The following is a 26,622-nucleotide window of genomic DNA, read 5'->3' as shown; positions in this document are numbered from 1 at the left end:
GCTTCAGGCAGTGCTGACCACTTGGAAAGGCCATTGCTAATTCCTGTTTGTTTGCTAGGGATTGTATCCTCCCCTGAGCGGCTCTGCAGGGAAGGGGCTGCCATGCAGGAAATGGAGAAGTTTGTATCCATAGGTAACTTCTGCTCTTCCCAGTAGTGGAGCAGGTGGTGGAAAAGGGGATATCAAATGTGAGAGAGAAGCCTATGTGGCAAAAAGAAGAGGAGGAGTGAGAGATATAGAGTAGGATTTCAGAAATTGGACCTGAAGCTGAAAGACGTGGATCAGTAAAATGTCCCCAATGAGAATCCTTTTCCAAAGCAAACTCTGAGCAAAGCTGAAATAAAAGCCCTGCTTTGGGCTGCTAGGTACTGAGAGATAGGGGATGAGTCTGTCTCAACTCTTACCAAATTAAGTAAGCTTCGTTGAGGCAGTGGTGGTGCTGGACTAGAAGTCAGGGAAGTGCGGGGGTCTATCTCTGGCTCTGCCACTGAGCTACTCTATGACCTTGGGCAATTCACTTAGCCGCTCTGCCGCCATTTTCCCTTTGTCTGTTTTGTCTATTTGGGTTGTAAGCTCTTCAGGATAGAGACTGTGTTATAATGGGTTTGTATAGCACCTGGCACAACAGGGCCCTGATTTCAAGTGGAGTCTCTAGGTGCTACTGTAGCAAAGTCCTCTCTTTAATTTTAAAAATATTCTACAGTAACCATCCCCAAACACTATACTAGCAATCTGTTAAGCTGGTAGGTGGGAGTTTAAAAATACATATTGCTTACACATTCTGTATATACGTCTGTTAGCACATCAGTGGCTTTTTGGGTAGGAGAGCTAGGAGCAGAGGTGAAAGATGTCTTGTCTTAGGATAAGAGGTTGCCTTTAGACTGGCCTTGAATCTCACTTTCCTGTTTTGCCTCGAACTTTGTTGCATGTAAGCACGTGCCATGCATGAATCTTGCATATACTGGTCAGAGAGTGCTTTCATGGAATGTGTTCTTTCAAATTACGCCATTGTCTCATGACCTGTATCATGTGAAGTGTCTAAGGATCAGTCTGCTGTGTTCTGTAGTTTATCTAATAGTGTGTATTACATTCACTTTTATAAATGTGCCTACAGATGAGCACGAAGGGTTTAATTTCAGTCCTGCTGCCAGTGGACTTGAGCCCCCTTTCCTTTTTGTGTCTTCCCTTGTCCATGTGCACAGATTTGATATTGGGATTGATGGTGAGGATAGAATATTCTATTTAATGGGTGAGCATAGTTGCCTAAAGTGCACTAGACTAGATGTACAGGTCTTCCCAGGGGAATCAAGCAGCAGGTTCACTGCTTTGTTTGAACTCTCCAGCTATTTTACTCTAGAAAAGACTTGACTTACATAGGCCCTGTCACCAGAATGGCAGGATGCCATGCCACCTATTTCTTCATTTTTCCCTTTGTTCCCCCCTTTCTAATTTTTTTAATTAAAACTTAAAACGGCTAATTTTTTATGAGGTAGCGCCTTGTTCCCTGCAGGTCTGGGGCCTTGCTTTCTGTGTGTTCTGTTCAGCTTTGATCCATCTCTGCATGTGCTGGCTGGTGAGCCTGGCCAAACCCTGCATGTCATCGCTGCAGCATGTTCCTCAGGAGGCTGTGGGTGAGGGGAAACCTATCTTTGGTGACCATGCAGATTTATAGGCAGACTGGCTGGGGTACTAGAATGATCCTCTTTCTTGCAATGCTCTTGTCTCCTGTATAACCGACCAGAGCAATTGACAAGGAGGTCAGTCTTGTGGTTAAAACCAGGGCTTGGGTAATCAGAAATCCCCAGTTCTGCCATAGGCTTCCTTTGCGAACTTGGACAAGTCTCTCTGCACCTCAGTCAGTCCCCATCTATAAAATGGGGATAATACCTTTGTCCATTTATAAGCTCTTTGGGGTGGAGACTATCCCTTTGTGTACGTGGTGTCTACCCCAATGGGATTTCAGTCTCGATGGAGATGCTACAGTAACACAAATCATGAACAAATGAAGGGGTCTGGGTCGTCTTGTTATGTTGATGTCACTACACCTGATGATGTAGAGAGCAGAAATCGGACCACTTAAATTGGAATCATCATGAAGTGTCCCCATGCCCGTCATTCCAAAACCAAGCGGGATATCCATCCCGTTTCAGTGCCAGCAGATCTCTGTAAGTCTAGGAGCAGGCAGCCGCACTGACAGTGGTTCAGGTCTGCTGCAAATTCTGAAGGTGAACTAAAGGGAAGAGGGCAAGCTGGCCTGGTAATGAGAGATGGATTCTTTGCTCTGTCCAAGCACCATTTCAATCCCAGAACAAGCTCCACAGTAGTAGAAGTAAGAATACTTTATGCTTCTGTAGCACCTTATATTAGAATATCTTGAAGAACTCAGCAGATGTTAATTGAGCCTCACAAGACCCTTGTGGTTGGCTATTTTACAGATGGGGAAACAGAAAGAGAGGTTACGGGGTGAGATTTTCAAAAGCCTTCTGCGTTGGCCTAACTCTGCTCTCACCTAAATCCATGGTAAAGCTCTCATTGACTTCAGTGCAGAGTGGATAGATTTTAAATTGGAGATTTAAATCAACAAGCAGGAAACCTCGATTTAAATAATTGATTTTAATCTTCTTGTTTGTACTTTTTTTTACTTTTTAGTTATTTTATTGAGAGGTTGATTCTCAATGGTAGGTGTAATTTGGTGATACTTTTTGCTAAGATGGAGGGAATACACTATATCAATGGTTCCCAAACTTTTTTTTTTTCGCGGACCACTTGAAAATTGCTGAGTCTCGGTGGACTGCTTAATGCTCTTTCCAAATGTTGTTTGTGCCATTAGCTAACTATTGTAAAGTACTTTGGATAAAAGCACTATATAAAAAACAAACTTAATAATTGTTTTTTTTTGTTCTACAAATAAAAGCACGCAACTCATTTTAAGATCAGTAGTCTTACCTTTCTAATGTGATGGATGTCTCTCTCTCCCCTGCCACAGCAGCCCCCGAGCTGGGGCTGAGAAAGGGGGGGGGTCTCTCTCTCACCACAGCACCAACAGAGCTGAGGCTGGGAAGGAGGGCTGTCTCTCTCCGGCAGCCGCAGCCCTGGAGCTGGGGAAAGTCACCTCTTTCTCTGGCCGCCGCAGCCCTGCATGTCCCAAATTCCACTCACCCCCTCTTCTCACCCCACTGCTCCCTCCCACCTACCCTTTATTTCCCCCAAGGCCACCACCTCACCTTACATGTGCGTCTTCTCAAGGGCCTGGCACCTAATTAGTGGAGCCACGCCTGTACAGCTCCACTAATTAGGTGGGTGGCCCTTCATTCTCTTGTGTGCAGCCGCCCAGGTGTGCGCCTTAGAGGGAGCTGTCTGCAGACCACCTGCATGGAGCTTGCGGACCACTGGTGGTCTATGGACCACAGTTTGAGAACCTCTGTACTATATCTATACACATTTATTTAAGCAATTATCTAGTTTAAGATAATTTTATTCAGATTCTTTTTAATTTTTATTATGTTAGATAATGGTGAATGATGCATTTCGTATTTAATAAGTTATCTTTTTATTTGTGATTTGTGTCCAAGCTGCATTTGGAGATAATTATACTGATTTCCTTTGTAAAGTGCTTTGAGATCTATGGCTGAAATGTGCACTCTAAGAGCAAGGTGTCATTATTACATCATATTTTGATGGATATTGGAATTCAGTTTTAAACGTCAAAAATCAGCATTTTAAAATTGTTTTTTATTAGTTAAATAAATCTACCTTAAATGTGCTGGATCTATAAAGGAAAAAATTATCCAACCATGTTTAATATTTAAAACTGACATATTAAACAAAAGTATTCTCTGTATTTAGTGAACTGTGTGCAACCAGAAAGGAGCAATGCTGGTATCAAAGTGAGGAAAAAGGGACAACGTTCATCAGCGGGCAGCCTCCAGTGTTGATTTCAACACCTGGGAACTGGAGGGGGGAAAAAACCTGCTATGACTGCAAGTCATAAAAAAGACCCTATTAAGTTAATTATCTAGTCAATAAGCAATATATTACTCACCATTTTCTGACTTACTAAAAATGTAGTTAATAAGAATCAAAACTTTAAGCTATATAATTGCATCAATAAATGTGTATAGTTATAGTGTCCCCTCCGAGGTGGCAAAAAGATGTACCAAATTTAGTATAAAGGCTCTATTGAGTTGTAAATCAACATGATTCAATGGTTATATCTGCTATTGAGAGTACACCTTTTTTAAAGACAATAACTGAAGTACAAATGGAAAAATTGATTTAAAATCAGTGATTTAAATTGAGGCTTTCCGTTTGGTTTAAATTATGATTTAAATCAGTCTGTCCTATGAACTAGTCATTGAACTGCACTAGTTTCATCAACTGAAATGAAAATATTCTCTCTGTACCTGCGGAAGAGGCTACCTCTGTCAAAAGCTGGTTTAGCACTTCTGCAGTCTCAGGTTTCAGGTGCTTAGCCAGTGACTTCCACCAGTTTGGTATTTTGAATTTGTTTAAAACTTTGGTAGCAAACATGTACTGCTTGAATATTTGTCTTAATTTAATTGAAATGATTTGAATGGATGATGGTAAGTTTAGGCCTTAACATAGGTTGCCACAATTTCAAATTTAAATAATAAATTAAATAGATTAATTTATAAAAAGACTGATTTAAATTAAAACAGATTTTATTAATTTATTTTTATCCACCGTGCTTCGGTGAGCATGTACTTAGACCAACACTGAGGGCCTCCAAAAATCCAGTTGTTTGATTTACCCAGGACTACAAAGTGAGGCTGCGGTATATCTGGGAACAGCACTTGGGAGTCTCCTGACTTCCAGTCTTGTGCCTTAACCTTAAACCCACCCTTCCTTCCCCTTTCGATCAAACGCTTGCTGGGGGTGGCCTCTCAATAGTGCACACGCACTGAGTCAGTGGTATCCGTCCAGGACGAATTAGCATTAATTGGCTCCCTGGGCAGTGCTTTGAGCTGCATGAGCATGGAGATTTAATTGCCTCCTGACCTCTAGTAGTGGTCCCCCCAGCCCGGTGTTGCTGCTGGCAGGCGTGGCCATGGGGAGGAGCTTATGCTGCTGCTGTGTCTGTTTTGACATAGCCAGACAGAAGACTCAGGGATGTCAGTCTGGCACCTTTCACCAACACTAACACTGTAGAGGTGACTGGGAGCCCTGGAGGCTGTGGACTCTGATGTCCCTTCCAGGCACTCTGCCCCATCTCTCCTACTCTGTGCAGCATTACACAGGAAGGAGACCCTTCAGTGCATCCCTGGGGTGTTCCAGACAGCTCCTCGCCCATCTCTTTCCCTGCTTTGCACTTAGTGATGGAGTAGCTGTCTTCTCTTCCCATCCCAATCCTGGCGTTCCGCGTTAATTCACAGCACCTGTCAGTGCAGGGCAAAGAGGCCAGCATGAGCATGTGGGGGGTGAAAAAGGGATTTGTTTAGCAATCCCACTTGGCCTGTAAATCAGCAGTGGGCATGGGATCAGCCGCTACATAGTAACTGATGCATATTCATGCTTGCTAGCTGCAGCAGAATCATTCAGCTGGGGGATCCTTGTGTCCCTGTGTTAATAACGTACCCCAATGGGAAGGAGGGAGGGAAAGGGGGGATCCCAGCGGCAGGTGCCTGACTGCTTGTCTTTATCTCCTCTCCCAGCTGCCCATCCTTCCTCAGCGTCCTGAGATGGGGCACCATGGTTCGCTTGCTTTTCATCTGCATTTTCCCAAGCCTTTGAGCGCACTGGGGCTGCAAGGGAGATTTTGTTGTTTGCTGCTCTAAATCACTCCTGCAATACTTCCATCCTCCCTCGCATCCCTGTTGAGCCCATAACCAAGGATGTACACCAGCGACTAATAAAAACAGACAGATCCACCTACTTGGCTTCGAGGTGCTAAATGAGCATGGTGATAGTGTGGAAGGGATTTGATTGTGTCAGTTAGACAACTTATTTAAAAAAAAAAAAAAAGTCTATGAAAGCGCCTAGAATTTGACACACAATATGAGAGCTGCCCCCTCGCATCTCTGCCAGTGCACTCGTTCCTGGTTTCCCCTATTGCCCTGCTGCCAACGCATAAATCTGCATCGTAATCCTGACCTGTGGTGCTCCCTGATATCCTCTGCCTCTCTCACCATCAGCTCTGACAGCGCATCTCCAACCGCGGTTGTCTCAGTCCAGGGCCTCTCTTGACTGGAGAGGCTGCTGTGGTGCTATTTTTTTCCTAGATGACCCATTAGAGATTGAGATGAGACCCCTCTGGTCCCGACTCATTTCCTCTTGGTGGCCAAACCCAGAACTGGAACTGTGGTCTCCAGAGAGAGAAGCCTAGTGTACCTAAGGGTATTTCCAGGTCTCACGAATCCTACTCCAGTGCCCTATCCACTAGGCCACTCTGGTGTAAAAGAATGTGCAAGACCCAGTATTGTTGAGAGAGACACAATTTACTTCCCAGTAACTCCTCCCACAGACTGCCACAGCCAGCAATCCCAATTGCACTTCTTCCACTTTACACCAGTGGTACTCTACTATCTCCAGGGATTTGTATGGCCCTCATCACTGTAGTATCTGAGCTTCTATAACACCCTTATAGCAGGGGTTGCAAGTAACCAGATGTGGGCACAAACAGTGTTGCCCAATTTTGAGAGGTAGTGTGGCCCTCTGGATATGGGACTTAAAACACTAGTTCCAGCTCTGGCACCTGACCTGCTGTATGACCTTGATTGGCAAGTCACTTCACCTCCTTATCTCTTTCCCTTCCCATCCTTTGTCTAGTCTGTTTAGCCTGTAAGCTCTTCAAGGTATGGACTGCGTGTGGTGCCTTGCACACTTGGGCCGCCTTCTCAGTTGAGGCTTCTAGAAGCAGCTATAATATAAATAATTAATAATGATAAGTAGGCTTGGAAGGATTAGTTTTTTTTATTGGTATATGTCGGTAAACGTCGATATCCAACCAAACCAAATCAACAAATATTTCCACCGATAAGCAAAATAAGAAAAATGCTGCTGGAGAACTTATTAGTCAAAATCCAGTGATTTAGACTTTTGAATTAGGCTGATTACAAACGGACTAGCGAATGGATAGTAAAAACAGGTATTATTTGTTGCTTTAAGGGTATTTATTTTGTATATTTTGACACATGATGTTGACAATTTGTGTTGTAATGATTTATAATGTTTTAACTTTTTGAATCTCAGCGTCGATCACTAAATAATTGACCCCCTCCCCCATATTTCCCATAACTCTGAAAATTTAAAATCAATAAAAATATAAAATCTTAAAAATAAACATTGAAATTATCCATGAAAATTATTTAAAAAAGTAAAAATTGAATGCTGCCAAGCCTAATTATAAATTGTGTTAAGAGAATGTTTGCCAGAAGCTGGTAATGGGTGACAGGAGATGGATCACTTGATGATTACATGTTCTGTTCATTCCCTCTGAAGCACCTGGCATTGGCCACTGTCGGAAGACAAGATACTGGGCTAGATGGGCCTTTGGTCTGACCCAGTATGGCTGCTCTTATGTTCTTAGTGGTACCCTCTCCACAAAACCAGACTTCATTGTCTTCTCTCACTCCTTCTCTGTGTTCTTTCTCAGGGGGAATTGAGCCATCCCCGACAACGAGGGGTCCACCACTTTCTACAGGGCCAGAGTGGCCATCAACAGGGTGAGTGGCGCATTGGGGGTTGGGGGATGAAACCATCTTCACACTGGGGGAAAGCGGTGTGCTGAATCACTCGCCTGAAATGCTTTTGCTTTGTTCCTGACCAACCATCCCCTTCTTCCTCCTTCCCCAAGCTCCATCCCTGTAGTTAGTTGTGTGGACCTTTCTGTCATGTTGGGAACAGAGTGATGTGATACATGCTACATGAGTTGGTTTGTTCCTTAGGGGTAGATCTGGTCAAAATGTTTGGAATAAAAAAATTTCCATCAAAAAGTGGCCTCTTGACCCATTTTTTTAATCTAAATTTTTCATGGAAAAACAAAACATTTTTATGATGTTTCAGAAAAAAAGGTAATTTAAAAAAAAAAGCGCTACTAAAATGGTTACCGAAACTGTTTGGTTGCAAAAACCCAGTGTCAATAACATTTTGGATAACGTTTTCAAATACAAATTTCAAAAATTAAAAAAAGGTTCCATTTAAAATGTCTCTCAATCAGAATGGCTGAGATGTTTTTCATTAAACTAATTTTTCATTTTCCGACCAGCTCTTATTTACAAGTTTGAATGAAGAGAACACAGATGAAAGTCTTTTCCATGGAGACTGGATGCCTGTCTGGGAGATAACTTGTACTTGACTACAGCATAATGTGCTCAATACAGGGGTAACTGGAGGAAATTTGTGGCCAGTGCCTATGTTCCTTCTAATCTTTTATGTCCATGTGTGGAATGAATGAATTTTTATGGAGGTGATGTGTGGCAGGGGTGGGGCCGAGGGGTTTGGCGTGTGGGAGGGGGCTCAGGGCTGGGACAGAGGGTTGGTGTGTGGGCGGGAGAGGGCTCTGGCTCGGGGTGCAGGCTCTGGGGTGGGGCTGGGGATGAGGGGTTTGGGATGCAGGCTGCTCTGGGGCTGCGGTGGGGATAGAGGAGTCCCCAAGCCCCCTCTCATCACAGCAGCCCGGGACCAGGGGAGAGTTCCACAAGTTGACTGTGCGCTGTGTGAAGAAGAACTTCTTTTTATTTGTATTTCTTCACACAGCGTACAGTCAACTTAGGAAGTTCTTCTTCACACAGCACACAGTCAACTTGTGGAACTCCTTACCTGAGGTGGTTGTGAAGGCTAGGATTATAACAGCGTTTAAAAGAGAATGGATAAATTCATTGAGGTTAAGTCCATTAATGGCTATTAGCCACGATGGGTAAGGAATGGTGTCCCTAGCCTCTGATTGTCAGAGCGTGGAGATGGATGGCAGGAGAGAGATCACTTGATCATTACCTGTTAGGTTCACTCCCTCTGGGGCACCTGGCATTGGCCACTGTCAGTAGACAGAATACTGGGCTAGATGGACCTTTGGTCTGACCCAGTACGGCCGTTCTTATGTTCTTATTACCTCTCCCCACCTGCGCGGCCCTTGATAGCCCGCTGCGTGGCCACGCAGCTTAGAGGGAACTTAGGCCAGTGCTATACAGGGGTCAGATTAGCTGATTGTAATGGTCCCTTCTGGCCTTTTAAATCTACGTTTGTCACAGTTTTTATTGAAAACGCTATCCCAACCGTTATTGAAACGGAGTTTTCACACCTGAAAAGGTTTTCTATAAAGCTTTTAATCCATTTTTTTAATGAAAAGACTCCATGTTTAGTTGTGAACCCAGCAGTCATAGAGATTCCCTGGGTGAGGAAGCCAGAAAGCAACCTCTCAACCCCTGATTTAGCCATTTAACAAACCTGTGTTGTAATACCGAGTGGCACGTTTCCTGGTGATGCATTTAGTGGCACATAGAACAGACTGCTGGCTGCTGAATATGGAGCTCAGTTTTTATTCTCTCATACTCAGGAACGCTCTACAGTCATCCCGGAACGATCTGCAATCTTTCCGTGCAGATGCTTGTTCTTTGCCCCTAGGTTGACTGTGTAATGCTGCTCTGTTTGATGCCTGTTAGCTCAGGTTAGAAGATGACCTAAATCCTTCTGCAGTAAAGGCCTGCATGAATGGGAGCTCACTGTTTATATTAACTCCCCCCCCCCCCCAGCCTGAAAATCAGTTTGCTTATTGAAATATCTCCATCTTCTCTGCTGTCTGCCATGTGCCAGCTGGTGGATCTTTGTGGTATCACTCGAGAGCAGCAGGGACTGTGCCCTGGCTTGTCACTCAGGTGGGATAGGCCCCAGTGTGTGGTTTCAGGGTAGAGTGTGATTGCAGGTGCCTGAAGTGTGAGTATTAATGCAGTTGTTCTGGAACCTCTTCCTTCAACACCTGCACAGTGCGGATATCTCCGATGTGCTGTCTGTGACCTACACAAAGCAGGTGAAGTCCTGTTAGTTGCTTCTGCATACAGGTCAGGTCAGTTCAGTTCTCTCTTCAGCTCTTGTTGCTGCACCTTATTGGTGCTTTGGTGCACCCATGCCTTGCCTGCTTGTAACATCCACCCTTGTTCCCCTTATGATGCTGCTGTGATTTGATTGGAATAATTGGAGAGCAGAGCCCCTTCTTGGAGCCAGCCTTACATTCCATCTCCGTGATTTGCTTTCCCATTAGAAGTGTCTCGGGGGGGAGCTCCTGCACTACAGGGAGGCTGTCCGCTCCGATGAGAGGAACACAAAGACCCAGCATTAAACAAACGGTCGTTCCAGCCAGAACCTATAAATGGGGCCTTTCACCAAGCAGTTTTTGGGGCGAACTGCATTCGCAGCATGGCCTAGTGGCTAGGACACACGACACAGAGTGAGGAGACCTGGATTCAATTCGAAGCTCTGCTGCTGACTCGCTCTAAGACATTGAGGGAAACGGTTGGCTGCTCTGCCTCGATTTGCCCGTCTTTAAGGGGAGTAAGGATGGAATTGCCATACTGACAGTGGCCAGCACCAGATGCATAAGAGGAAGATGCAAGAAACCCAACGGGACAGTTTTGGAATAACCTCCTTCAAGGAGGATGTTTCTTCTCGACCTCCATCAGTTAGTGGCTGGCTTCTGCCCTGAAGCAGGAGAATTTATATCCCTGTTAACACTGATACCTGCTGTAACTGGAGATGTTCTGGTGAGCCAGATAAATGTCTGCCCATAGTTTATGTTCTGTTCAGAAAGGGCTAAAAAGTGATTAATAGGTGTTTAATAAACAGGCACTCACTTGTTATAGATTGTTACCAAGTCCAAGAGGTTAATAGCCTGCTTATAACTATAGCTTACAATAATCTACATTATCTTCTAGCAATGTGCTTATAACCTTCTATGACATTCCACTCCTGTCTGTAACATGCTTAGAGCATCTACAAACCATTTGCTACATAAGAGCTAGATTTTATTATTATTTTTTATTAACCAATTTATAAATGGAACCTTAATAGTAAGTATGACTAAAAGTCTAATCCTCTCTTGAATTCTCCTAAACGCTTGGCCTCAGTGGCTGTGTGAAATGAGTAATTCATTAGTGTTCTCAAAGTGCTTTGAGATCCTCAGACTTAAGTAGCTACTCTTTGGGCATGTAAAGTATCGTTAAGCTTTGTAGTTGGGAGATGGAGCTATTGTTCTGAATCATCCGCTTGGCCCTGATGGGCAGAAAGGGCAGGCGAAAGCTGAGGGGGTGTTGAAGCACCTTCCTGTAGCCTGGATCTGAGCAGTGAAAGCTTTCTCTCCTCCTCTTCCTCAGATGATGCAGCAGCAGAACCCCTAGGACTTATCTACACAAGAAAGTTGCCCCCCATTCATTTTAAGAGGTGAATTTAAACCTCATTTAGAGTTATGCTGTGACGTAAAGCAGTGCAAATGGGGAGATTGTTGTTTTGGTTTAAACAAGGTTTATTTCAGTTTATTTTAAATTTATTAGAAATGGATGTAAAATAAATTGCTATAAGAGTGTCCACAAAGGGGATTGCACTGGTTTAACTAAATGGTTTTAAATGAGATTGAATTTAAACTGGTGCTACTTTCTTGTAAAGACAGGGCCTTAGAGAGGAAGGGCTGTAGTCAGAGTGATACCCCCATTTTAGATAGCCTGCAGCCTCTACCGCTGCCTTAGCCTTTCAGAACCTTGCAAGCCACCCTTTGCTCACAACCTGCCCAACCCTCAGTACCTTAGAGACACCCATTCCTTCTCTGCATCCCATCGCTTCCTTCCTTCCCTTCCACAAATACCCAGCATGTTATTACTGCTAATTCCACTCCATCTTAGTTCTTTACATCTGTAAGTCTCTAGTCACTTCACAAAAGAGGGTATGTAGCATTGTCTCCATTTTAGAGATGGGGGAAACTGAGACACAGGAAGGTGAAGGGCTTTGCCTAAGGTCAGATGGCAGGTCATTAGCAGAGCCAGATCTCCTGAGTTCTAGACCAGTGCCCTATCCACTGGACCAAACTGTCTCCTACTTCCCCAGCCTGTCTCATAGCTCCTATGTCTAAGCCGCCAGGCACCTCAACACCATAATTGAGGCACCAGTGAGTGCATCGTTCTTTTTTGTGGGCAGAGCCACATAATAATGAACAGGACACCATTGTAAACAAGGTGCACCTCTTCCCTGGAGGAGCAGCTGCTACTAAAAATGATAACTGACTGGGTGCTGGTTGGAAGGTTGAAATATACATGTGTCCTGCAGGGGGGAAAGTGCCACATCCTAGGTCTTTGGTTATTTTAAATGGCTATTCCTGCCTGCTGCCTCTGCGCCTGTGTTCCTAGAGAATGATATTGGCTGTCTCCCATGTGGTTGGGATGTTAAGCCATTGTGTTTGGTTTCAGGAAAAGGGAGCGTTTGTCAGCGGTGGGGCTTTTCCCTAGCAGTTCAGCAAACTGATGAAAACCTTTTCCCCACTCTGTGCCCAGCCCTTCCCCTGACTTTGGTTTTGACTCTTCAATCCCTTCCCCGCTTTGCTGGCAGCTCGACCTTCAGGGAGGGGTTCCATCTTGGCTCTAGATGTTATTTAAAGACCAGCTGTTTGCCTGGCTTATTGGCAAGACCAACCCTCTGCAGAGAACACAGTGGGCCAACATTCTTTGATTCAGGATATGGGGATGGAAGGACTTGACACAGGTCCTTCTGTGACTTTGATGGGGTCAGTGAGGAATGCACCAAAGTCACAATTGGGGCTCTGAGACATGGATGTCTGAAAACATTGATTACCCAGACGAATCTTGCATTTCTTTAAAAGTCATGTATAGGGGTTGCTGGATAGCATTTGACCATTGGGCCAATGAGTCCAGTATCCCACTGAGGAAAACAAACCCCGCGTTACACTTGGCCTATTGAACAATGTTGCAGGTGCAGAGGGGAAAAGGCTTTCTGCCCTGCTACAGGAATATTTCATAGACCATGACTGGATCCATCCACCTTTCTATCCCACTCATAGGTATGAATATGCTGAAGGAAATAAAGAGCAGACCCTGCGTAACTTTGAGGAGGATGCAAAAGAAAGATAGGAAGAATAATAAGAGGCCAGCGTTGCTCCATTAGGAGCTGTTTAAGGAGCTGAAAATCAAACAAGATTTCTACAGAAAAAGTGGTAACATGGACAAATTACTGAGGAGGAGTCTAAAAGAATAGCACAAGGACGCAGGGATGAAATCAGAAAGGCTAAGGCACAAAATGAGTTACATCTAGTGAGGGACTGAAAAGGCAATAAGCAGAGATTCTATAAATACATTAGGAGCCGGAGAAGGATGACAGAAAGTGTAGGTCCCCTACTTAGTGGAAAATGAGCTATAACAACTGATGACATCAAGAAGGCTGAGGTGTTTAATGCCTATTTTTCTTAAATCTTCACTAAAAAGGTTAGTGGTGACCTGATACTTACCCCTTGTTAGTATTAATTGTGTTAAGGAATGCTAGGCAAAATAGGGGAAGAACAGGTTAAAGAATATTTAGATAAGTTAGATGTATTCAAGTCATGAGGGCCTGATGAAATTCACCTTGGGGTACTTAAGGAAATACCCGAAGCAATCTTGGAACTGTTAGCATTTATCTTTGAGAACTCATGGAGGACACGTGAGATCATGATACCTATCTAAACATAGTACCTATCTTTAAAAAGGGGAACAAGGAGCCCCCCTGGGGAACTGTGACCAGTCATCTTAACTTCAATACAAAGATACAGGAACAAATTATTAAAGAAGCATTTTGTAGGCACCTAGAGGATAATAGGTAATAGCCAGTGTGGATTTGTCAAGAATAAATCTTGCCAAATCAACCTAATTTCCTGCTTTGACAGGGTTACTGACTAGTGGATGGGGGAAACAGTAGATGTAATACATCTTGATTTTTAATAAGGTTTTTGACACAGTATCACATGACATCCTCATAAGTAAACTAAGGAAATGTGGTCTAGGTCGGTGGCTCTCAGCCTTTCCAGACTACTGTACCCCTTTCAGGAGTCTGATTTGTCTTGCATACCCCCAAGTTTCACCTCACTTAAAACTACTTGCTTACAAAATCAGACACAAGTGCCCCAGCACACTGTTGCTGAAAAAATGCTGACTTTTTCATTTTAACCTTATAATTATAAAATAAATCAATTGGAATATAAATATTATACTTGCCTTTCAGTGTATAGTATGTCATTGTATGAAATTTTAGTTTGTACTGACTTCGCTAGGGCTTTTTATGTAGCCTGTGGTAAAACTAGACAAATCTAGAAGAGTTGATGTACCCCCAGGAAGACCTCTGTGTATCCCTATGGGCATGCATACCCCTGGTGGAGAACAGCTGGTATAGGTGAAATTATTATAATCTAGAATGAATGCCCAAGTGGTTGAAAGGCTGTACTCAGAAAAGTAGTCTTGGTCCTCTGTCAAATAGGGAGGGCATAGCTAGTGGGGTCTGTCCTGGACCTGGTACTAGTTGATATTTTCATTATTGCCTTGGCTAATGGAGTGGAGAGAGTGCTTATAAAATGGGCAGATGACATGAAGCTGGCAGGGGTTGCTAGCACTTTGGAGGCCAGGATTAGAATTCAAAACAAGCTTGATAAATTGGAGAATTGGTATGAAATCAACAAGATGAAATTCAAAAAAGAAAAGTGCAGAGTACTACACCTAGGAAGGAAAAATGCACAACTACAAAATGGGGAATAAATGGCTAGCCAGTAGTCCTGCTGAAAAAGGATCTGTATTACAAACGCAATGAGTCAACAATGTGATGCAGCTGTGAAAAAGGCGAATATTCTGAGGTGTATTAACAGGAGTGTTGTATGTAAGACATGGGGTAATTGTTCCACTCTGCTCAGCACTGGTGATGATTCAGCTGGAGTAGTATCCAGTTCTGGGCACCACACTTTGAGAGAAAGGTGGACAAATTGCAGAGAATCCAAAGGAGACCAATAAAAGTGATTAAAGATTTAGGAAACCTGACCTATGAGGAAAGGTTTAAAAAAACAAAAACAAAAAACCAACAACCTGTATTGTCCTGAGAAAAGAAGAGTGAGGGGAAGACCTGATAAGTCATCTTTATAACCACCCTTAACAAAACAGAAGATCAATTGTTCTCCATTTCCACTGAAGGTAGGACAAGAAACAATGGGCTTAATCTGCAGCAAGGGAGACTTAGAAAGTTTTTCCTAATATCTAACCTAACTATCTGGGTAGTTAAGCTCTGGAATAGGCTTCCAGGGGAGGTTGTGGAATCCCCATCATTGGAGGTTTGTAAGAACAGGTTGGATAACCACCTGTCAGGATGGTCTAGGTTTACTTGGCCCTGAATCAGTGCACAGGGATGGACTAGATGACCTCACCGGTCCCTTCCAGCCCTGCAGGTCTATGATTCTGTGCTCCCCTGAGTATATTTAGAATCTAGCAAACCAAAAATTGTTGTTAGTATTGCTATCGTGCCTAGAGGCCCCAACTGAGATTGGGGCCTCCGCTGTGCTAGGTGCTGTACATATGCGTACGTCAGAGACAGTCCCTGGAGAGCTCAGGTCTGAACAGACCAGACAAAGGGACAGGGAACGGGAAAGTGACTTGCCTAAGGTCACCCAGCAGGTCGGTGGCAGAGCTGGAAATAGTACCCAGATCTCCTGATTGCTTTATGCTCTGTGACTTGCACTGTGCCTTGTAGTGAGGCCTTGTGAAGTGGTGGCTCTGGCTGACCCAGTCTGTGTGGGATGGCTGGGCTAGCTGGATATCTCCCTGTTGGAGTCTTCCCCGTGCTTTGGGTACTGATTCAGTGGTTCCCAGCCACTGGTAGTTTTGGCCTGGGTTTGTGACGGACTCTTCGTTCTCCCCTCCTTACCTTAATGATCAGCCCCTTGGCTGGGCTTTGGTGCATGGTCGCTGCCCACCCCCTGTTCAGCTATGCATTTTCTAGTCCACGTTGGAGCCCTGTCTGGAGCAGGCCAAGTCCTATAGGTGGGGGGAATGAATACATGCATTTTAATAGGGGTGGAAGGCACAGCCAAGGTCTGATAAACTGGAACGGTTGCCTGTGTGATAGGCAGATGAAGGGTTAAAGGGGCAAGCTCTCTGCACTCCTTCCCCACCATAATCCTCTTCTTTTGAAGAAGAGTGTAGGCTGGGTAAGCCTACCTGAGACCTGGGGCAGAGAGCTCCCTTTTCATGGTCCCTGTGCGTGGCTGGCAGATGCTTCATGTTTCCTGAAGCCGTGCTGCTCCTACTGCCTGGGAAACCCACAGAGGCGGGGGAGGATCTGCGGGCTACTGGACTGGGAGCGGCTGCTGCCAGGCGGAAGCGCTTAGTTAGGTTTTCCTAGACAGCTTTGAATGGGAGCCAGCAGCCTGCTCGCTACGGGAGAAAATCCACGAGGTCAGGAAATCCAGCAGCAGCTCCAGATCCGTGCTAAGGCTGTCTGCTTGGCACTGCTGATCCCCATCCGTTCTTTCCACACCTCTCCCCAAACAATAACCTCCAATGGCTTTTGACTCGGTATCTTGCTTGGCTTCTGAGGTACATCATTTGGCATCATTTTGAGGTATCTGCATGTAGGATGTTAGTTAGGTGATGAGGGCAGAGAGGGTTAGAGTGATTCGAATTACAAGCACTTGGGCTCTGGCTTTTCCGACTCTGCCGTGCATGCTCCCCAGCATCCAGCATGGAACAGAGAAGTGGAGATTTTAGTGGTTTTATTTCTATTTTGTCTTTGCTTTAAATTCACCCCCGTTTGAGAGCTACAAACTCCTCTCTTCCTCTTCCAGAGATTAGGGACCTTTGTGACCATCTAGTCTGAACTCCTGTAGAACAGGCCCTAGAATTTTCCATCCAGCGAGTCCTGCACCGAGGGCAGGAACTGGTGGCAACTGTTACCACTCGAGCAAGTGACTGCTTTCCTTCCCTGCCCCCTTTTTTGACAGCCAAGAAGCCTTCTTCAGAAGGACACCTCTTTGCAGGCAGCCCTCATCTGGTGTTGGGGTCTTGGTGGGTGCCAAGGGGCTAGCTAGCAGTCTGTAACCTGTGCACACATTGGCTAGTCTGTTTTTTCTGCTCTGCCCACAGTATAGCTGCAATCTCCATGGGTGGATACGCTATTACATACAGCATGAGCACTGCAGCAGCATGTGAGCTTACTAGACATAGGGCAAGATGGGGATAAATAGAAACTGGCCGTCCCTAAAAGAAATGTGGCTGCAGCAGCATCCCATAAAACCCAGCCTGCTGGGGCCTATAGGCCTGCTGTAACCTCTGGCAGCTGCAGGACAGTGCCTTCTGCTGCTTAATAATTAATGGGAAAGTTCCCCATCTGCTTTGTGAACAGAACAACTTGGGTACTATGATAAACTACTTTATTCCTCCTCACACCTCTCCAACCCCCCAGAGAGGGTTGTGGGCTATCAGGAAGCACTCAGCACCCCATCTTGTATTGGTACAGTAACCCTGCTAAACATGACCTACAAGGGGGGAAATAAATTGGGCTTATGTCTTTTTCCTTATGATGATTTTTGAGGACCTCTGAAAGGTTTTGTTTAAAAAGGAGCCTGCTTGTTTCATTCCTTGAGACACCCAGGTCGTGTGGACCCTGGGAGACTCCATGGCGATTGGAAGGCTAATTAAACGACAACCTCACTGGAGAAGAGACTGAAAACTGAGTAGAGAAGGGATTTTTATGCCTTGTCTGTATCAGGCTCTTGCTCTGACTGCAGTGACGAGTGGCCTGAAAATGATGTAGCTGCACTAGGGAAAACTCCATGTGTCAGATTCCATTTGCATCTCATGCTTTCCTTGTGTAAAGCTTAGGATTTGCACTACTGCACCTATGTCAGTGACTGCCAGAGCACTTGTGTTTGGAATTGGGACAAATTCCCAATGTCGACAAGGCCTCAGTCACTGTTCAAAAAATTCTTTGGTTTTTAACACCTTTATCTCCAATGTAGAATAAACTATTTGGAGAAAAGAGGTCTCTGTTAAAGAGTCAATTAAGGTGAGAGAGCTCACAACACACAACCTCTGAGAGGCCCAGAAGTTCCTCCAGTTCTACCAGTCTCAACACTCCTGATATTTTTAAAGTAAAAAAGCAAGCAGAAATCTTAGTTTTGTTTTTTAAATTACGTTGCAGGCTTTCTCCATAAAGGTGGAGGAAGGGCAAAAGCCCACTGTTTGACATATGCATTGCAGGTAGTCTTTAATGGACCAGTAAGGAGAGGTGTCTGTCCAATTGGTTTCTGGAATTTGGAAGGTGCCTAGGAGGAGACTGCAAGTGAGAGCAGCAGAGCTGCTGGCACCTGGTGAACATAGAAGTTGGCACTGAGCACACCAGTGCCTGGTATGTATATGTACTGTTAGCAGTCTAAATAAATATGATTGGATCGGTGTGTAACCGATGGTGTGCCACGTAAGGGAAGATAACAGTTGATCTGAAGGGGTATTCTAGAAGAGATCTACACATGTTTGCAAACAACTCAACTCCCTGTGTGGACACTCTTGTTTTTGATTTGAGTGGCTTATTTTATTTTTACTTAAATCTGTTCCTGATAGAACTCTTAGATTAAACTGAAATGAATGTCCACACAGCTTTTTGCACTAATTTAGCGAAACTGGTTTAAAATCACACCTTTAGATAAGCACATGCCACTCTGTGTGTAGATAAGCTCTTGGAGCCATTTTACATTAAAACTGATTAATACTGGGGGAGGGCCCTCAAAATCCAATCACCTCTTTACTGGGGGATTATTGAAAAGAGCTAGATCGTAATTTTAGAATTAGAATTTGGTATGTAGCTGCCTGCCACCCAGCAATATGTAATACGCATGGCTGGCACCATGGAAATCTCTCCTCCCCTCTTGTGCCATTCCTATGGCTGTTAGTAGTGTTCGTATTTCCCTGGAAATAATCTATCTTGACAGCCTCCTGTTTGGTCCTGCAGTGTTTGTAAGTACTTCTCCCCTCCTGATGCCACTGGGAAGCCATTTTCCAAGTTTGTGGTGGCAGATGGCTCTTTTCCATTGCAAATAGCCCCAAAATTGGAAATGATCTACACGGTGCACCTCAGACTTTTTACCCCACCCGTTCCGCATGCACAGCAGGGATCATGTCAAAAGCGGGAACCTATTCTAGACTGACTCCCTGTGCCTCTAACCTACAGCATGTATAGCTAGGGGCCACGTTGACCTGGTGAGGGCACAATCTGGAATGAGTGCACTGGCTTCAGTCAAGTTACTGGTGTGAATCTGGATTGCAACAGAGAGCAGGATTTGACCATGGAAACACCATCTTCTGCCCACAAATTTTCCCATACTACCTGTGCTGTGTTCCTCCCAACTTCCTGCAAAGAGAGTGCATTTAGGATGAAGACTGTTGGATGACTTGGGGAGAGGGAGGCTTCCTTGAATGTTGATTTAATACAGTAACTCCTCACTTAACGTTGTAGTTACATTCCTGAAAAATGCGACTTTAAGCAAAACGATGTTAAGCGACTCCAATTTCCCCATAAGCATTAATGTAAATAGGGGGGGTTAGGTTCCAGGGAAATTTTTTTCACCAGACAAAAGACTATAGTGTGTGTGTGTGTGTGTGTGTGTGTGTGTGTGTGTGTGTGTACAAGTTTTAAACAAACAATTTAATACTGGTACACAGCGATGATGATTGTGAAGCTTGGTTGAGGTGGTGAAGTCAGAGGGTGGGATATTTCCCAGGGAATGCCTTACTGCTAAATGATGAACTAGCAAACTAGCCCAGGGGCTGCAGGAGCGTGTTGGCCGCTTCCATGAGTGGCATGGGGCCGGAGTAGGCAGGGAACCTACCGTAGTGGCAGCCACGCTGCACCGCTGACCGGAAGCTACCACAGGTAAGTGCTGCCCGGTGGGAGGCTGCACCCCCAGCCCTGAGCCCCCCTCACGGAGCCTGCACCCTGAAACCTCTTCTGCACCCCAAACCCTCTCCTGCGCCCCAGCCCTGATCTCCCTCCCAGAGCCAGCACCCCATCCCCTCCTGTGCCCCAACCCTGACCTCCCTCACCAAGCCAGCACCTTGTACCCCGTCCTGCACCACAACCCCTTGCCCCAGCCCAGAACCCCCTCCTGCACCCAAACTCCCTCAGAGCCCATCCTCCTTCCTGCACCTCAACACTCTGCCCCAGGCTGGAGCCCCCTCTTGCACCCAAACTCCCTCCCAGAGCTTGCACCCCTCATCCCCTCCTGCACCTCAACCCCCTGCCCTAGGCTCAGCCGAGAAACCCCCTCCCACAGTGTGGACCCCTTGGCCCCAGCCCAGAGCCTGCACCCCTACCCCAGCCCAGTGAAAGTGAGTGAGGGTGGGGGAGAGGGAGTGACTGAGAGAGTGGGGGATGGAGTGAGTGGAGTGGGGCTTTGGGGAAGGGAAGGGGCAGGGCCTCGGGGAAGGGGCAAGTAGGGTGACCAGATAGCAAGTGTGAAAAATCGGGACGGGGGTGGGTGGTAATAGGAGCCTATATAAGAAAAAGCCCCAAATATCGGGACTGTCCCTATAAAATCGGGACATCTGGTCACCCTAGGGCAGGGTAGATCCTGGGTTGCCCTTAAATTCAAAAAGTGATCTTGAGTGTAAAAAGGTTGGAGACCACTGGTTTAAAGCTTGCTCAATGTACATGTCAGTCTGTTCTCAACAGTGGCAAAGTCCTTCTCCTGTGATGTGATTCATAGATCACTTGTGTGTATATAAAATGTCTCATATTGTTCTGTATGGGCTGGCCATTGGTATCTATGTTGAAGAGGATTGGTGCTAACACGCTGCCCTGTGGGAGGCCATTTTGTTGTCTCCTGTGGCTCTGTTTCTGGCACAGTTCTGTGTGCAGTGCTGAGGGGCCTGGGCAGAGCAATGGAAGGGGCAGGACTGGAGGAGCAGGTGGTGCAACGGCTCAGTGCTGAGGGGCATGGGCAGGGCTGGGGGGGCAGGAGGTGCAGTGGCTCAGGGCTGAGGGGCGCGGGGGGGAAGGGCTGTGGAGGGAGCGGCAGGTCTAGAATGAGGCTTTCTTTTAAATGTGTAAAACACCCTCATCCAACAGACTCCAAGCGCGCGCGCGCACGCGCACACAGTGTGCAAAGTGTTACTGAGGATGACAAACTATAAATGAGCTCTCACCTAGCACAAAACCTTAGCTGTCCCTCCCCTCCCCACCCCACGCACACAAGCAAAAGCCTGAGCGAATACGCAGCCTTGAAGTTTAGCAGACTCTGGCTGAGGGCCAGCATGGGAAGTGAATACCAGAGGCCAGGGCCTGAGTGAGCACGAGGCCTCCAGTGCTTGGATCTGTAAATCCAGGGACTCGTCCCAGTAGATCACAACTGTCCTGACTACTCACAGGATCTCGGGAGTTGCAGGCTGAGATTGAGGGGCACCCAGGTCTAGCATTGCAGGGGGAAGGCCTGCTTGGTAGCAGTGTCCATGCCGCCTGGCTCCTCTCCAGGAGCACTAGGTTCGATGGCAGAGCTTTAAAAACAAACAAGGAAGCTTGAGTGGCTGGTTCCATTTGTGTGGGAGCCAGCAAGTGCCTTGCTGTTCCAAAGAGAGAGACAGTGAGCTGGGGGGAGACGGGCTTGGGGATTGGCTGGCGTTACGGTTCGCTGATCCCTGACCCTGGGCTGACTTCTGGCAGGTGGTAGCCGTAGTCTGATGGGAGTGGATTGCCATTTAAACGGTCAGGGTTTTGTAATCTTCCTCTTGTACGTGCTGAGTCAGAGTTCCTCTTTCATAGTGGAATTGGGACAAAAATAAAGGGTGTGTGTGTGTGGAGATAAAAGGTGCACTTCCCTGCCCACTGCTGGTAATGGCAGTGCAGGTTTTTGCTGAAGCCTGACTTCCCAGCAATACTGACTTCTGCCAGCACCTTTCACATTGCTAATAAGTCAAACTGGCTGCAGCTGAGGAGATGAATGCATGATGTACACTCAATTCCCTGGGAAAATTAATGAGCCTTTTTGAAGTATCATCCCCAGCTCAGGAGCACAGAGGAGATGGGGGGGCTGTGGGGTTGGGCCCTGCTTCCTTGCTGTTGCTCCTCAAACAAGGCTTCAGGTAGCCAATATAGCAATAGGGGCTTATTAGCTTAGGTGGCTAGCACAGGGGTTCTTAGACTTTTGTACTGGTGACCCCTTTCACATACCAAGTCTGAGTGTGATCCCCCGTTATACATTAAAAACACTCTTTTTTATATTTAACACTATTATAAATGCTGGAGGTGAAGCGGGCTTTGGGGTGGAGGCTGACAGCTCGCGACCCCCCCATGTAATAACCACGTGACCCCCGAGGGGTCCCGATCCCCAGTTTGAGAACCCCTGGGCTAGCAGGTAATGTAGGTGCCTTGCCCTCTGACGTGTGAACCTGTTGCAGAAGGCTGTAAGTGTGAAGTGCCAATTCTGAAGATGGTGGCATATAGCCAAAAAGCTTGCTTAAAAAAAAATTGTTAGTGCTGCCTAGTGATTAGTGCAGGGGTTGGGAGTCAGGACTCCTGGGTTCTACTCCCGCCTGTGCTGTTAATATTAACAACAGAGTCTCTGATTTTAACCAAGTCATTTAGGCTAAGATTTTCAAACTTGACTAGTGATTTTGGGCATCCAACTTGAGACGTCTCTAAAAGGGCCTGATTTTTGTAGGGTGGGTACTCAGCACTATCTGAGAATCAGGTCCCTTTAAATTGGGCAAGTTAGGTGCCAGTTTTGTCTTTAATCTCTCTATCCCTCAGCTTCCCCATCTGTAAAACGATGCCTTACGTGACCGCTAAGTCCACGAATGTAGGCAGTCGCATTGAGAGCATCCAGATGGCGCATGCTGTAGAAGTGCACAGTATTCGGTTTAGGATAGAATTTGTGAATGGGTTTTAATTCAGATTGATTTTTCTGATTATTTGAAGTGACTTCTGTTATTGATGACGGATGCTAGATAATAGGTCTTACCACTGAAGTTCTCTATTTTAGATGACTTCTCCCCCCCGCTTTCCAGTTTTAGGCAAAGTTCACATATTTTTAAGCAAGATGAATTCAGATTTAAATGTGAATGAATTTGCATTCAAATAGCAATCGGATCATAAACGCAGAATAAAGCCAGTCGACCTCCAAAGGCAGAGCGCTGTGTGACAGAAGGAAAAAGGTATGAATTCAGATAGTGTGAACCAGTGGATTCTAACCCGCCCCGGGGAGTTTGGCAGACAGTCACAAGGGTGAGCTGGCCCTCCAACAAAGCCCCAAATCCCACAGCCCCCAAAGGTACTCAGCCATGGCCAGGTAGGGTGGGATGACCTGACCACCACAGACATGCTGTGGGGAGAAAAGGAGGATAGAGGGGCTGCAGTAGTACTTAGCAAAGGGGTGTATCTGTATTCGGGTTATCATCATCGATGCCCAGTCTTTAGTTCCATTTCCCCATATGTTCTCTTACATCTCAGTTAAGTTCGGAGTTTCCTAGAGAGGCATTTCCGAGCCTGTGCCCAACTCTCCCCAAACTCTGTACCTTGTTCCCGATGTGTGCGCCTCTTTTCCGGCCCCTCTCTGGAGCTGTTTTTTTCCCTTGGTACTCCTTCAGCCTCCAGTTGTCTTGGGTGTTACACTCTCTCTCTGCCATCAATTGGGTCTGGCTTATATAAACCCCATGCCCCACCTATTCCCAGCAGCCTTTGAGAGGAGTGGTTGATTGGAGTCAGCTACTTGGGTGGGTTTTTTTCCTCCCCATGTGACAGTTCACTGTGTCACATATGGATACATTTCCAGGGAATTTAGTGGCACAGGAAAGCATACAAGAGGTTTTTCTTTCCTAATTTGATTGTCTCACAAGTGAGTATTTGGAGGGTAGGATGGTTTGCATGTGTGTGGGGAAAGAGAAGGCAGTGCAGGCCGTGGGTAGAATTCATCCCTGCTGTAATTCCGTTGACTTGAGCCAAGTTACACCAGAGAAGAACGTAGCCCTGGGTCCCTCAGTGATTAGATTTCTTCCAAAGGAAGGTCTCATTGCTGTTGCTGCTACTATCATCATCATCATCATAATCTGAAACTCATTTTCAAAGGAGAATGGGTTGGACAACAGCATCATACATTCACCTGCCTGCCTAAGTATAGTGTCCATGCATTGGAAAGCCTTTTAAAACACTCTAGAATGGGAGGCAGCCTGGGCTTGTAAGGCTTTGGACAGGAGCCAGGAGATTTAGGTTCTGTTCCCAGCTCTGTCACTCACCTGCTGTGTGACCTTGGGCCAGGCACCTCGCTCCCCTGTGTCCGTGTTTCCCTCACATGCTTTGGCTTCTTGCCAAATTCTCAGATTCTCTGACTCCGTTTGTACAGCCCCAGTTTCTGTTGGGGCATGTAGTTCCTACTAGAATACAAATAATAAAAATCAGTAGTAGTTGGCTGGGTTTTGTGGGAATGGGCTACTCATGCAATGAGGTTATCGTTTCATTCCCTTCTAACTGCAGCTGTCCCCACTTTGTACCAGTGCCTCTTGCTGTGTCACTGTGCATAGCCACCGCTGCTTTCTCCTGCGTGGCTCTGGTGCAGCAGTGGCAAAGCTAGGTGACAAGAGAAACACTAACCTGATGGTGTCTGTATCTCTGTTCTTGCAGGTGTTGGTGCTGCTGGAGACCCTGAGCTGGGGTCAGCGAGAAGATGACTGAGTATAAGCTGGTGGTGGTTGGAGCAGGTGGCGTTGGGAAGAGCGCTTTGACAATACAGCTCATTCAGAACCATTTTGTTGATGAATATGACCCCACGATAGAGGTGAGCAGCCTGCAGACTCTGAGATGGGAGTGAGTCTGTGAGTTTCGTATATGATCTTCAACTTTTTAACTTTGTGGTGGATTCCAGGGGCTGTTTGTTTAACCAGAGAATTCAGAGTTAAAACATGGAGAGATCAAATCTGAGAAGCCAAGCCAAAGACCTGAGCTACAACTCCAGTGTTGGCTCTAGCCCTGTGGTTCTGAACCTTTTCTTTACCAGGCTTTCCCAGCTAGGTGGGACACCTCTCCCAGTAGAAAGATGGGAAATGGTATTTGCAACCTGTGCCCCCCTGCAACTTCCCCGTTGAGAACTCACGCTTCAGCCATAGGAGGTGAGGTTCAGCTTTCCTAACATTTGATTGCTTGTGCTTCCAGTACACACATTCTCTTCTTGAAAGCACAGTTGAGCTCGAATGGGTAACGGCAGAGAAGACACACAGGCCAGATCTGGTGGGAAAACTACCAGTTGGAAGTGTGTTTGGAAAGAATCCTCAATATGAGAGAGTGAAAATACAGGATCTTGTATCCATCCCAGGCTTCTGTAGCTGGTGGAAGGATCCGCTTCCTTAGTGTGGCTGGTGCTCCCTTAAAATCAAGAGTGCCCTTTTCTGGGGCTGGGCAGCTAATTCTCCGACTTTCCATCCTTGGGGAGCTGGGTTCAAATCTCGCTTTAGTCCCAAATGAAAATGCCTTGAGTTTGGTCTCAGCCTAAGCCCCCGGGGGATGTTCCTCCACTTCACAAAGCTATCACATGTTGCCACAGCACCCATAAGTGTGTCAGCGGATTGCAGTGACCTGACTTGGGGTGGGTGACTGTATCTGCTGAGGAGAGGCCCTGGGCTGGAATAGTGATAGGTGCTGCAGGTCAGGGTATTGGATGGGCTGAATAGCACTGGGGGTTGGGGGCTAGGATTGAGGTGTGGTGGGTGGGGGGGCGGGGGGGGGGGGGGGGGGCGGCCTTAAGGGGTTGGGTTTGTATGAGCTGCTTCAGATCAGGACTGAGGTGCAATTGAAGACTTGCGAACAGAAGGAAGTTTGCATAAGGTCTTTAATGTCTATTTGTGTCTGTCTTTACTCTGGATGGTGACTGACTGTTTCCTTTGGGAGGCAGATGTGACTCAGTGGACAGAACACTGAACTGGGACTCGAGATCTGGTTTCTGTTCCCAGTTCTGCCATTGGCCTGCTGGGTGACCAAAAAAGGCATAGACGGGTAGAGACTTAGTTTCCCCTTCTGTAAAATGGGAACAATGATACTGACTTCCTCTGTGAAGCGCTGTGAGATCTGCTGATGCAAAGTGCTATATGAGTGTTGTTACTGTATTGTCAAAAGAAAGGATTAACCCTTCTGAAGTGCTCAGATTGTGGTGAGGGATGTGGCATAATTTCCTGAACAGAACTGCTTTGCTTCCCTTCAAATAATGAGCTACTCTGCTTTCTTTAAAATTCAGCCCCCTGCCCTTGCTGCTACCACCAGTCCAGCTCACCAGGGGCAGCAATGGCGAGAGCACTAGTGTAGACAAAGTGCCGGTAGGAGCAGCAGCAGCATAACCACTCTGTCACCTAACCTTGCTGAAAGTAGGTCTGTGCAACGTTGTGTTTGAAACGTTGGTGGATGCTGGGCCTGTCCGCTCTGTGGCTAAAAGGGTGCTAGCAATTAGCCCTAGGAATTCATAGCCCAGAAATGTATTGTGTTTCTCAGACAAGAACTCCCTGTCCTCACTGTTTGAGGAGTTTGTACTGGCACCCTGCTAGCAACAGATGTCTAAACACAGCTGTTTGCTAGTATCACTGTTATATGATGCCTTAAAGGCCCCACTTGGGATCAGAGCCCTGCTGTGTCAGG

The 26,622-nt window shown here is 46.1% G+C and overlaps 1 protein-coding gene across 3 annotated transcripts in view; it reads left to right on the top strand.

Moving 5' to 3' along the window:
- The window catches only part of HRAS (HRas proto-oncogene, GTPase), a 76,020-nt gene that overhangs the window by 31,237 nt on the left and 18,161 nt on the right, over positions 1 to 26,622 (top strand). Inside the window, exons 2-3 of one of the 3 annotated variants that reach the window (XM_034770378.1) lie at positions 7,613 to 7,682; positions 24,625 to 24,778. In XM_034770378.1, the coding sequence (XP_034626269.1) occupies positions 24,668 to 24,778 (111 nt within the window). In that variant the 5' untranslated portion in view covers positions 7,613 to 7,682; positions 24,625 to 24,667. Of the gene's footprint in view, positions 1 to 7,612; positions 7,683 to 18,343; positions 18,367 to 24,624; positions 24,779 to 26,622 lie in introns of those variants that run through there. The other 2 variants (XM_034770380.1, XM_034770379.1) reach the window with 2 other exon arrangements.

Source organism: Trachemys scripta, chromosome 4 (assembly GCF_013100865.1).
Source record: "Trachemys scripta elegans isolate TJP31775 chromosome 4, CAS_Tse_1.0, whole genome shotgun sequence".
NCBI lineage: Eukaryota > Metazoa > Chordata > Testudines > Emydidae > Trachemys > Trachemys scripta.
Note: the sequence above shows the minus strand (reverse complement) of the source record. Positions and strands in the feature narration are given on the sequence as shown.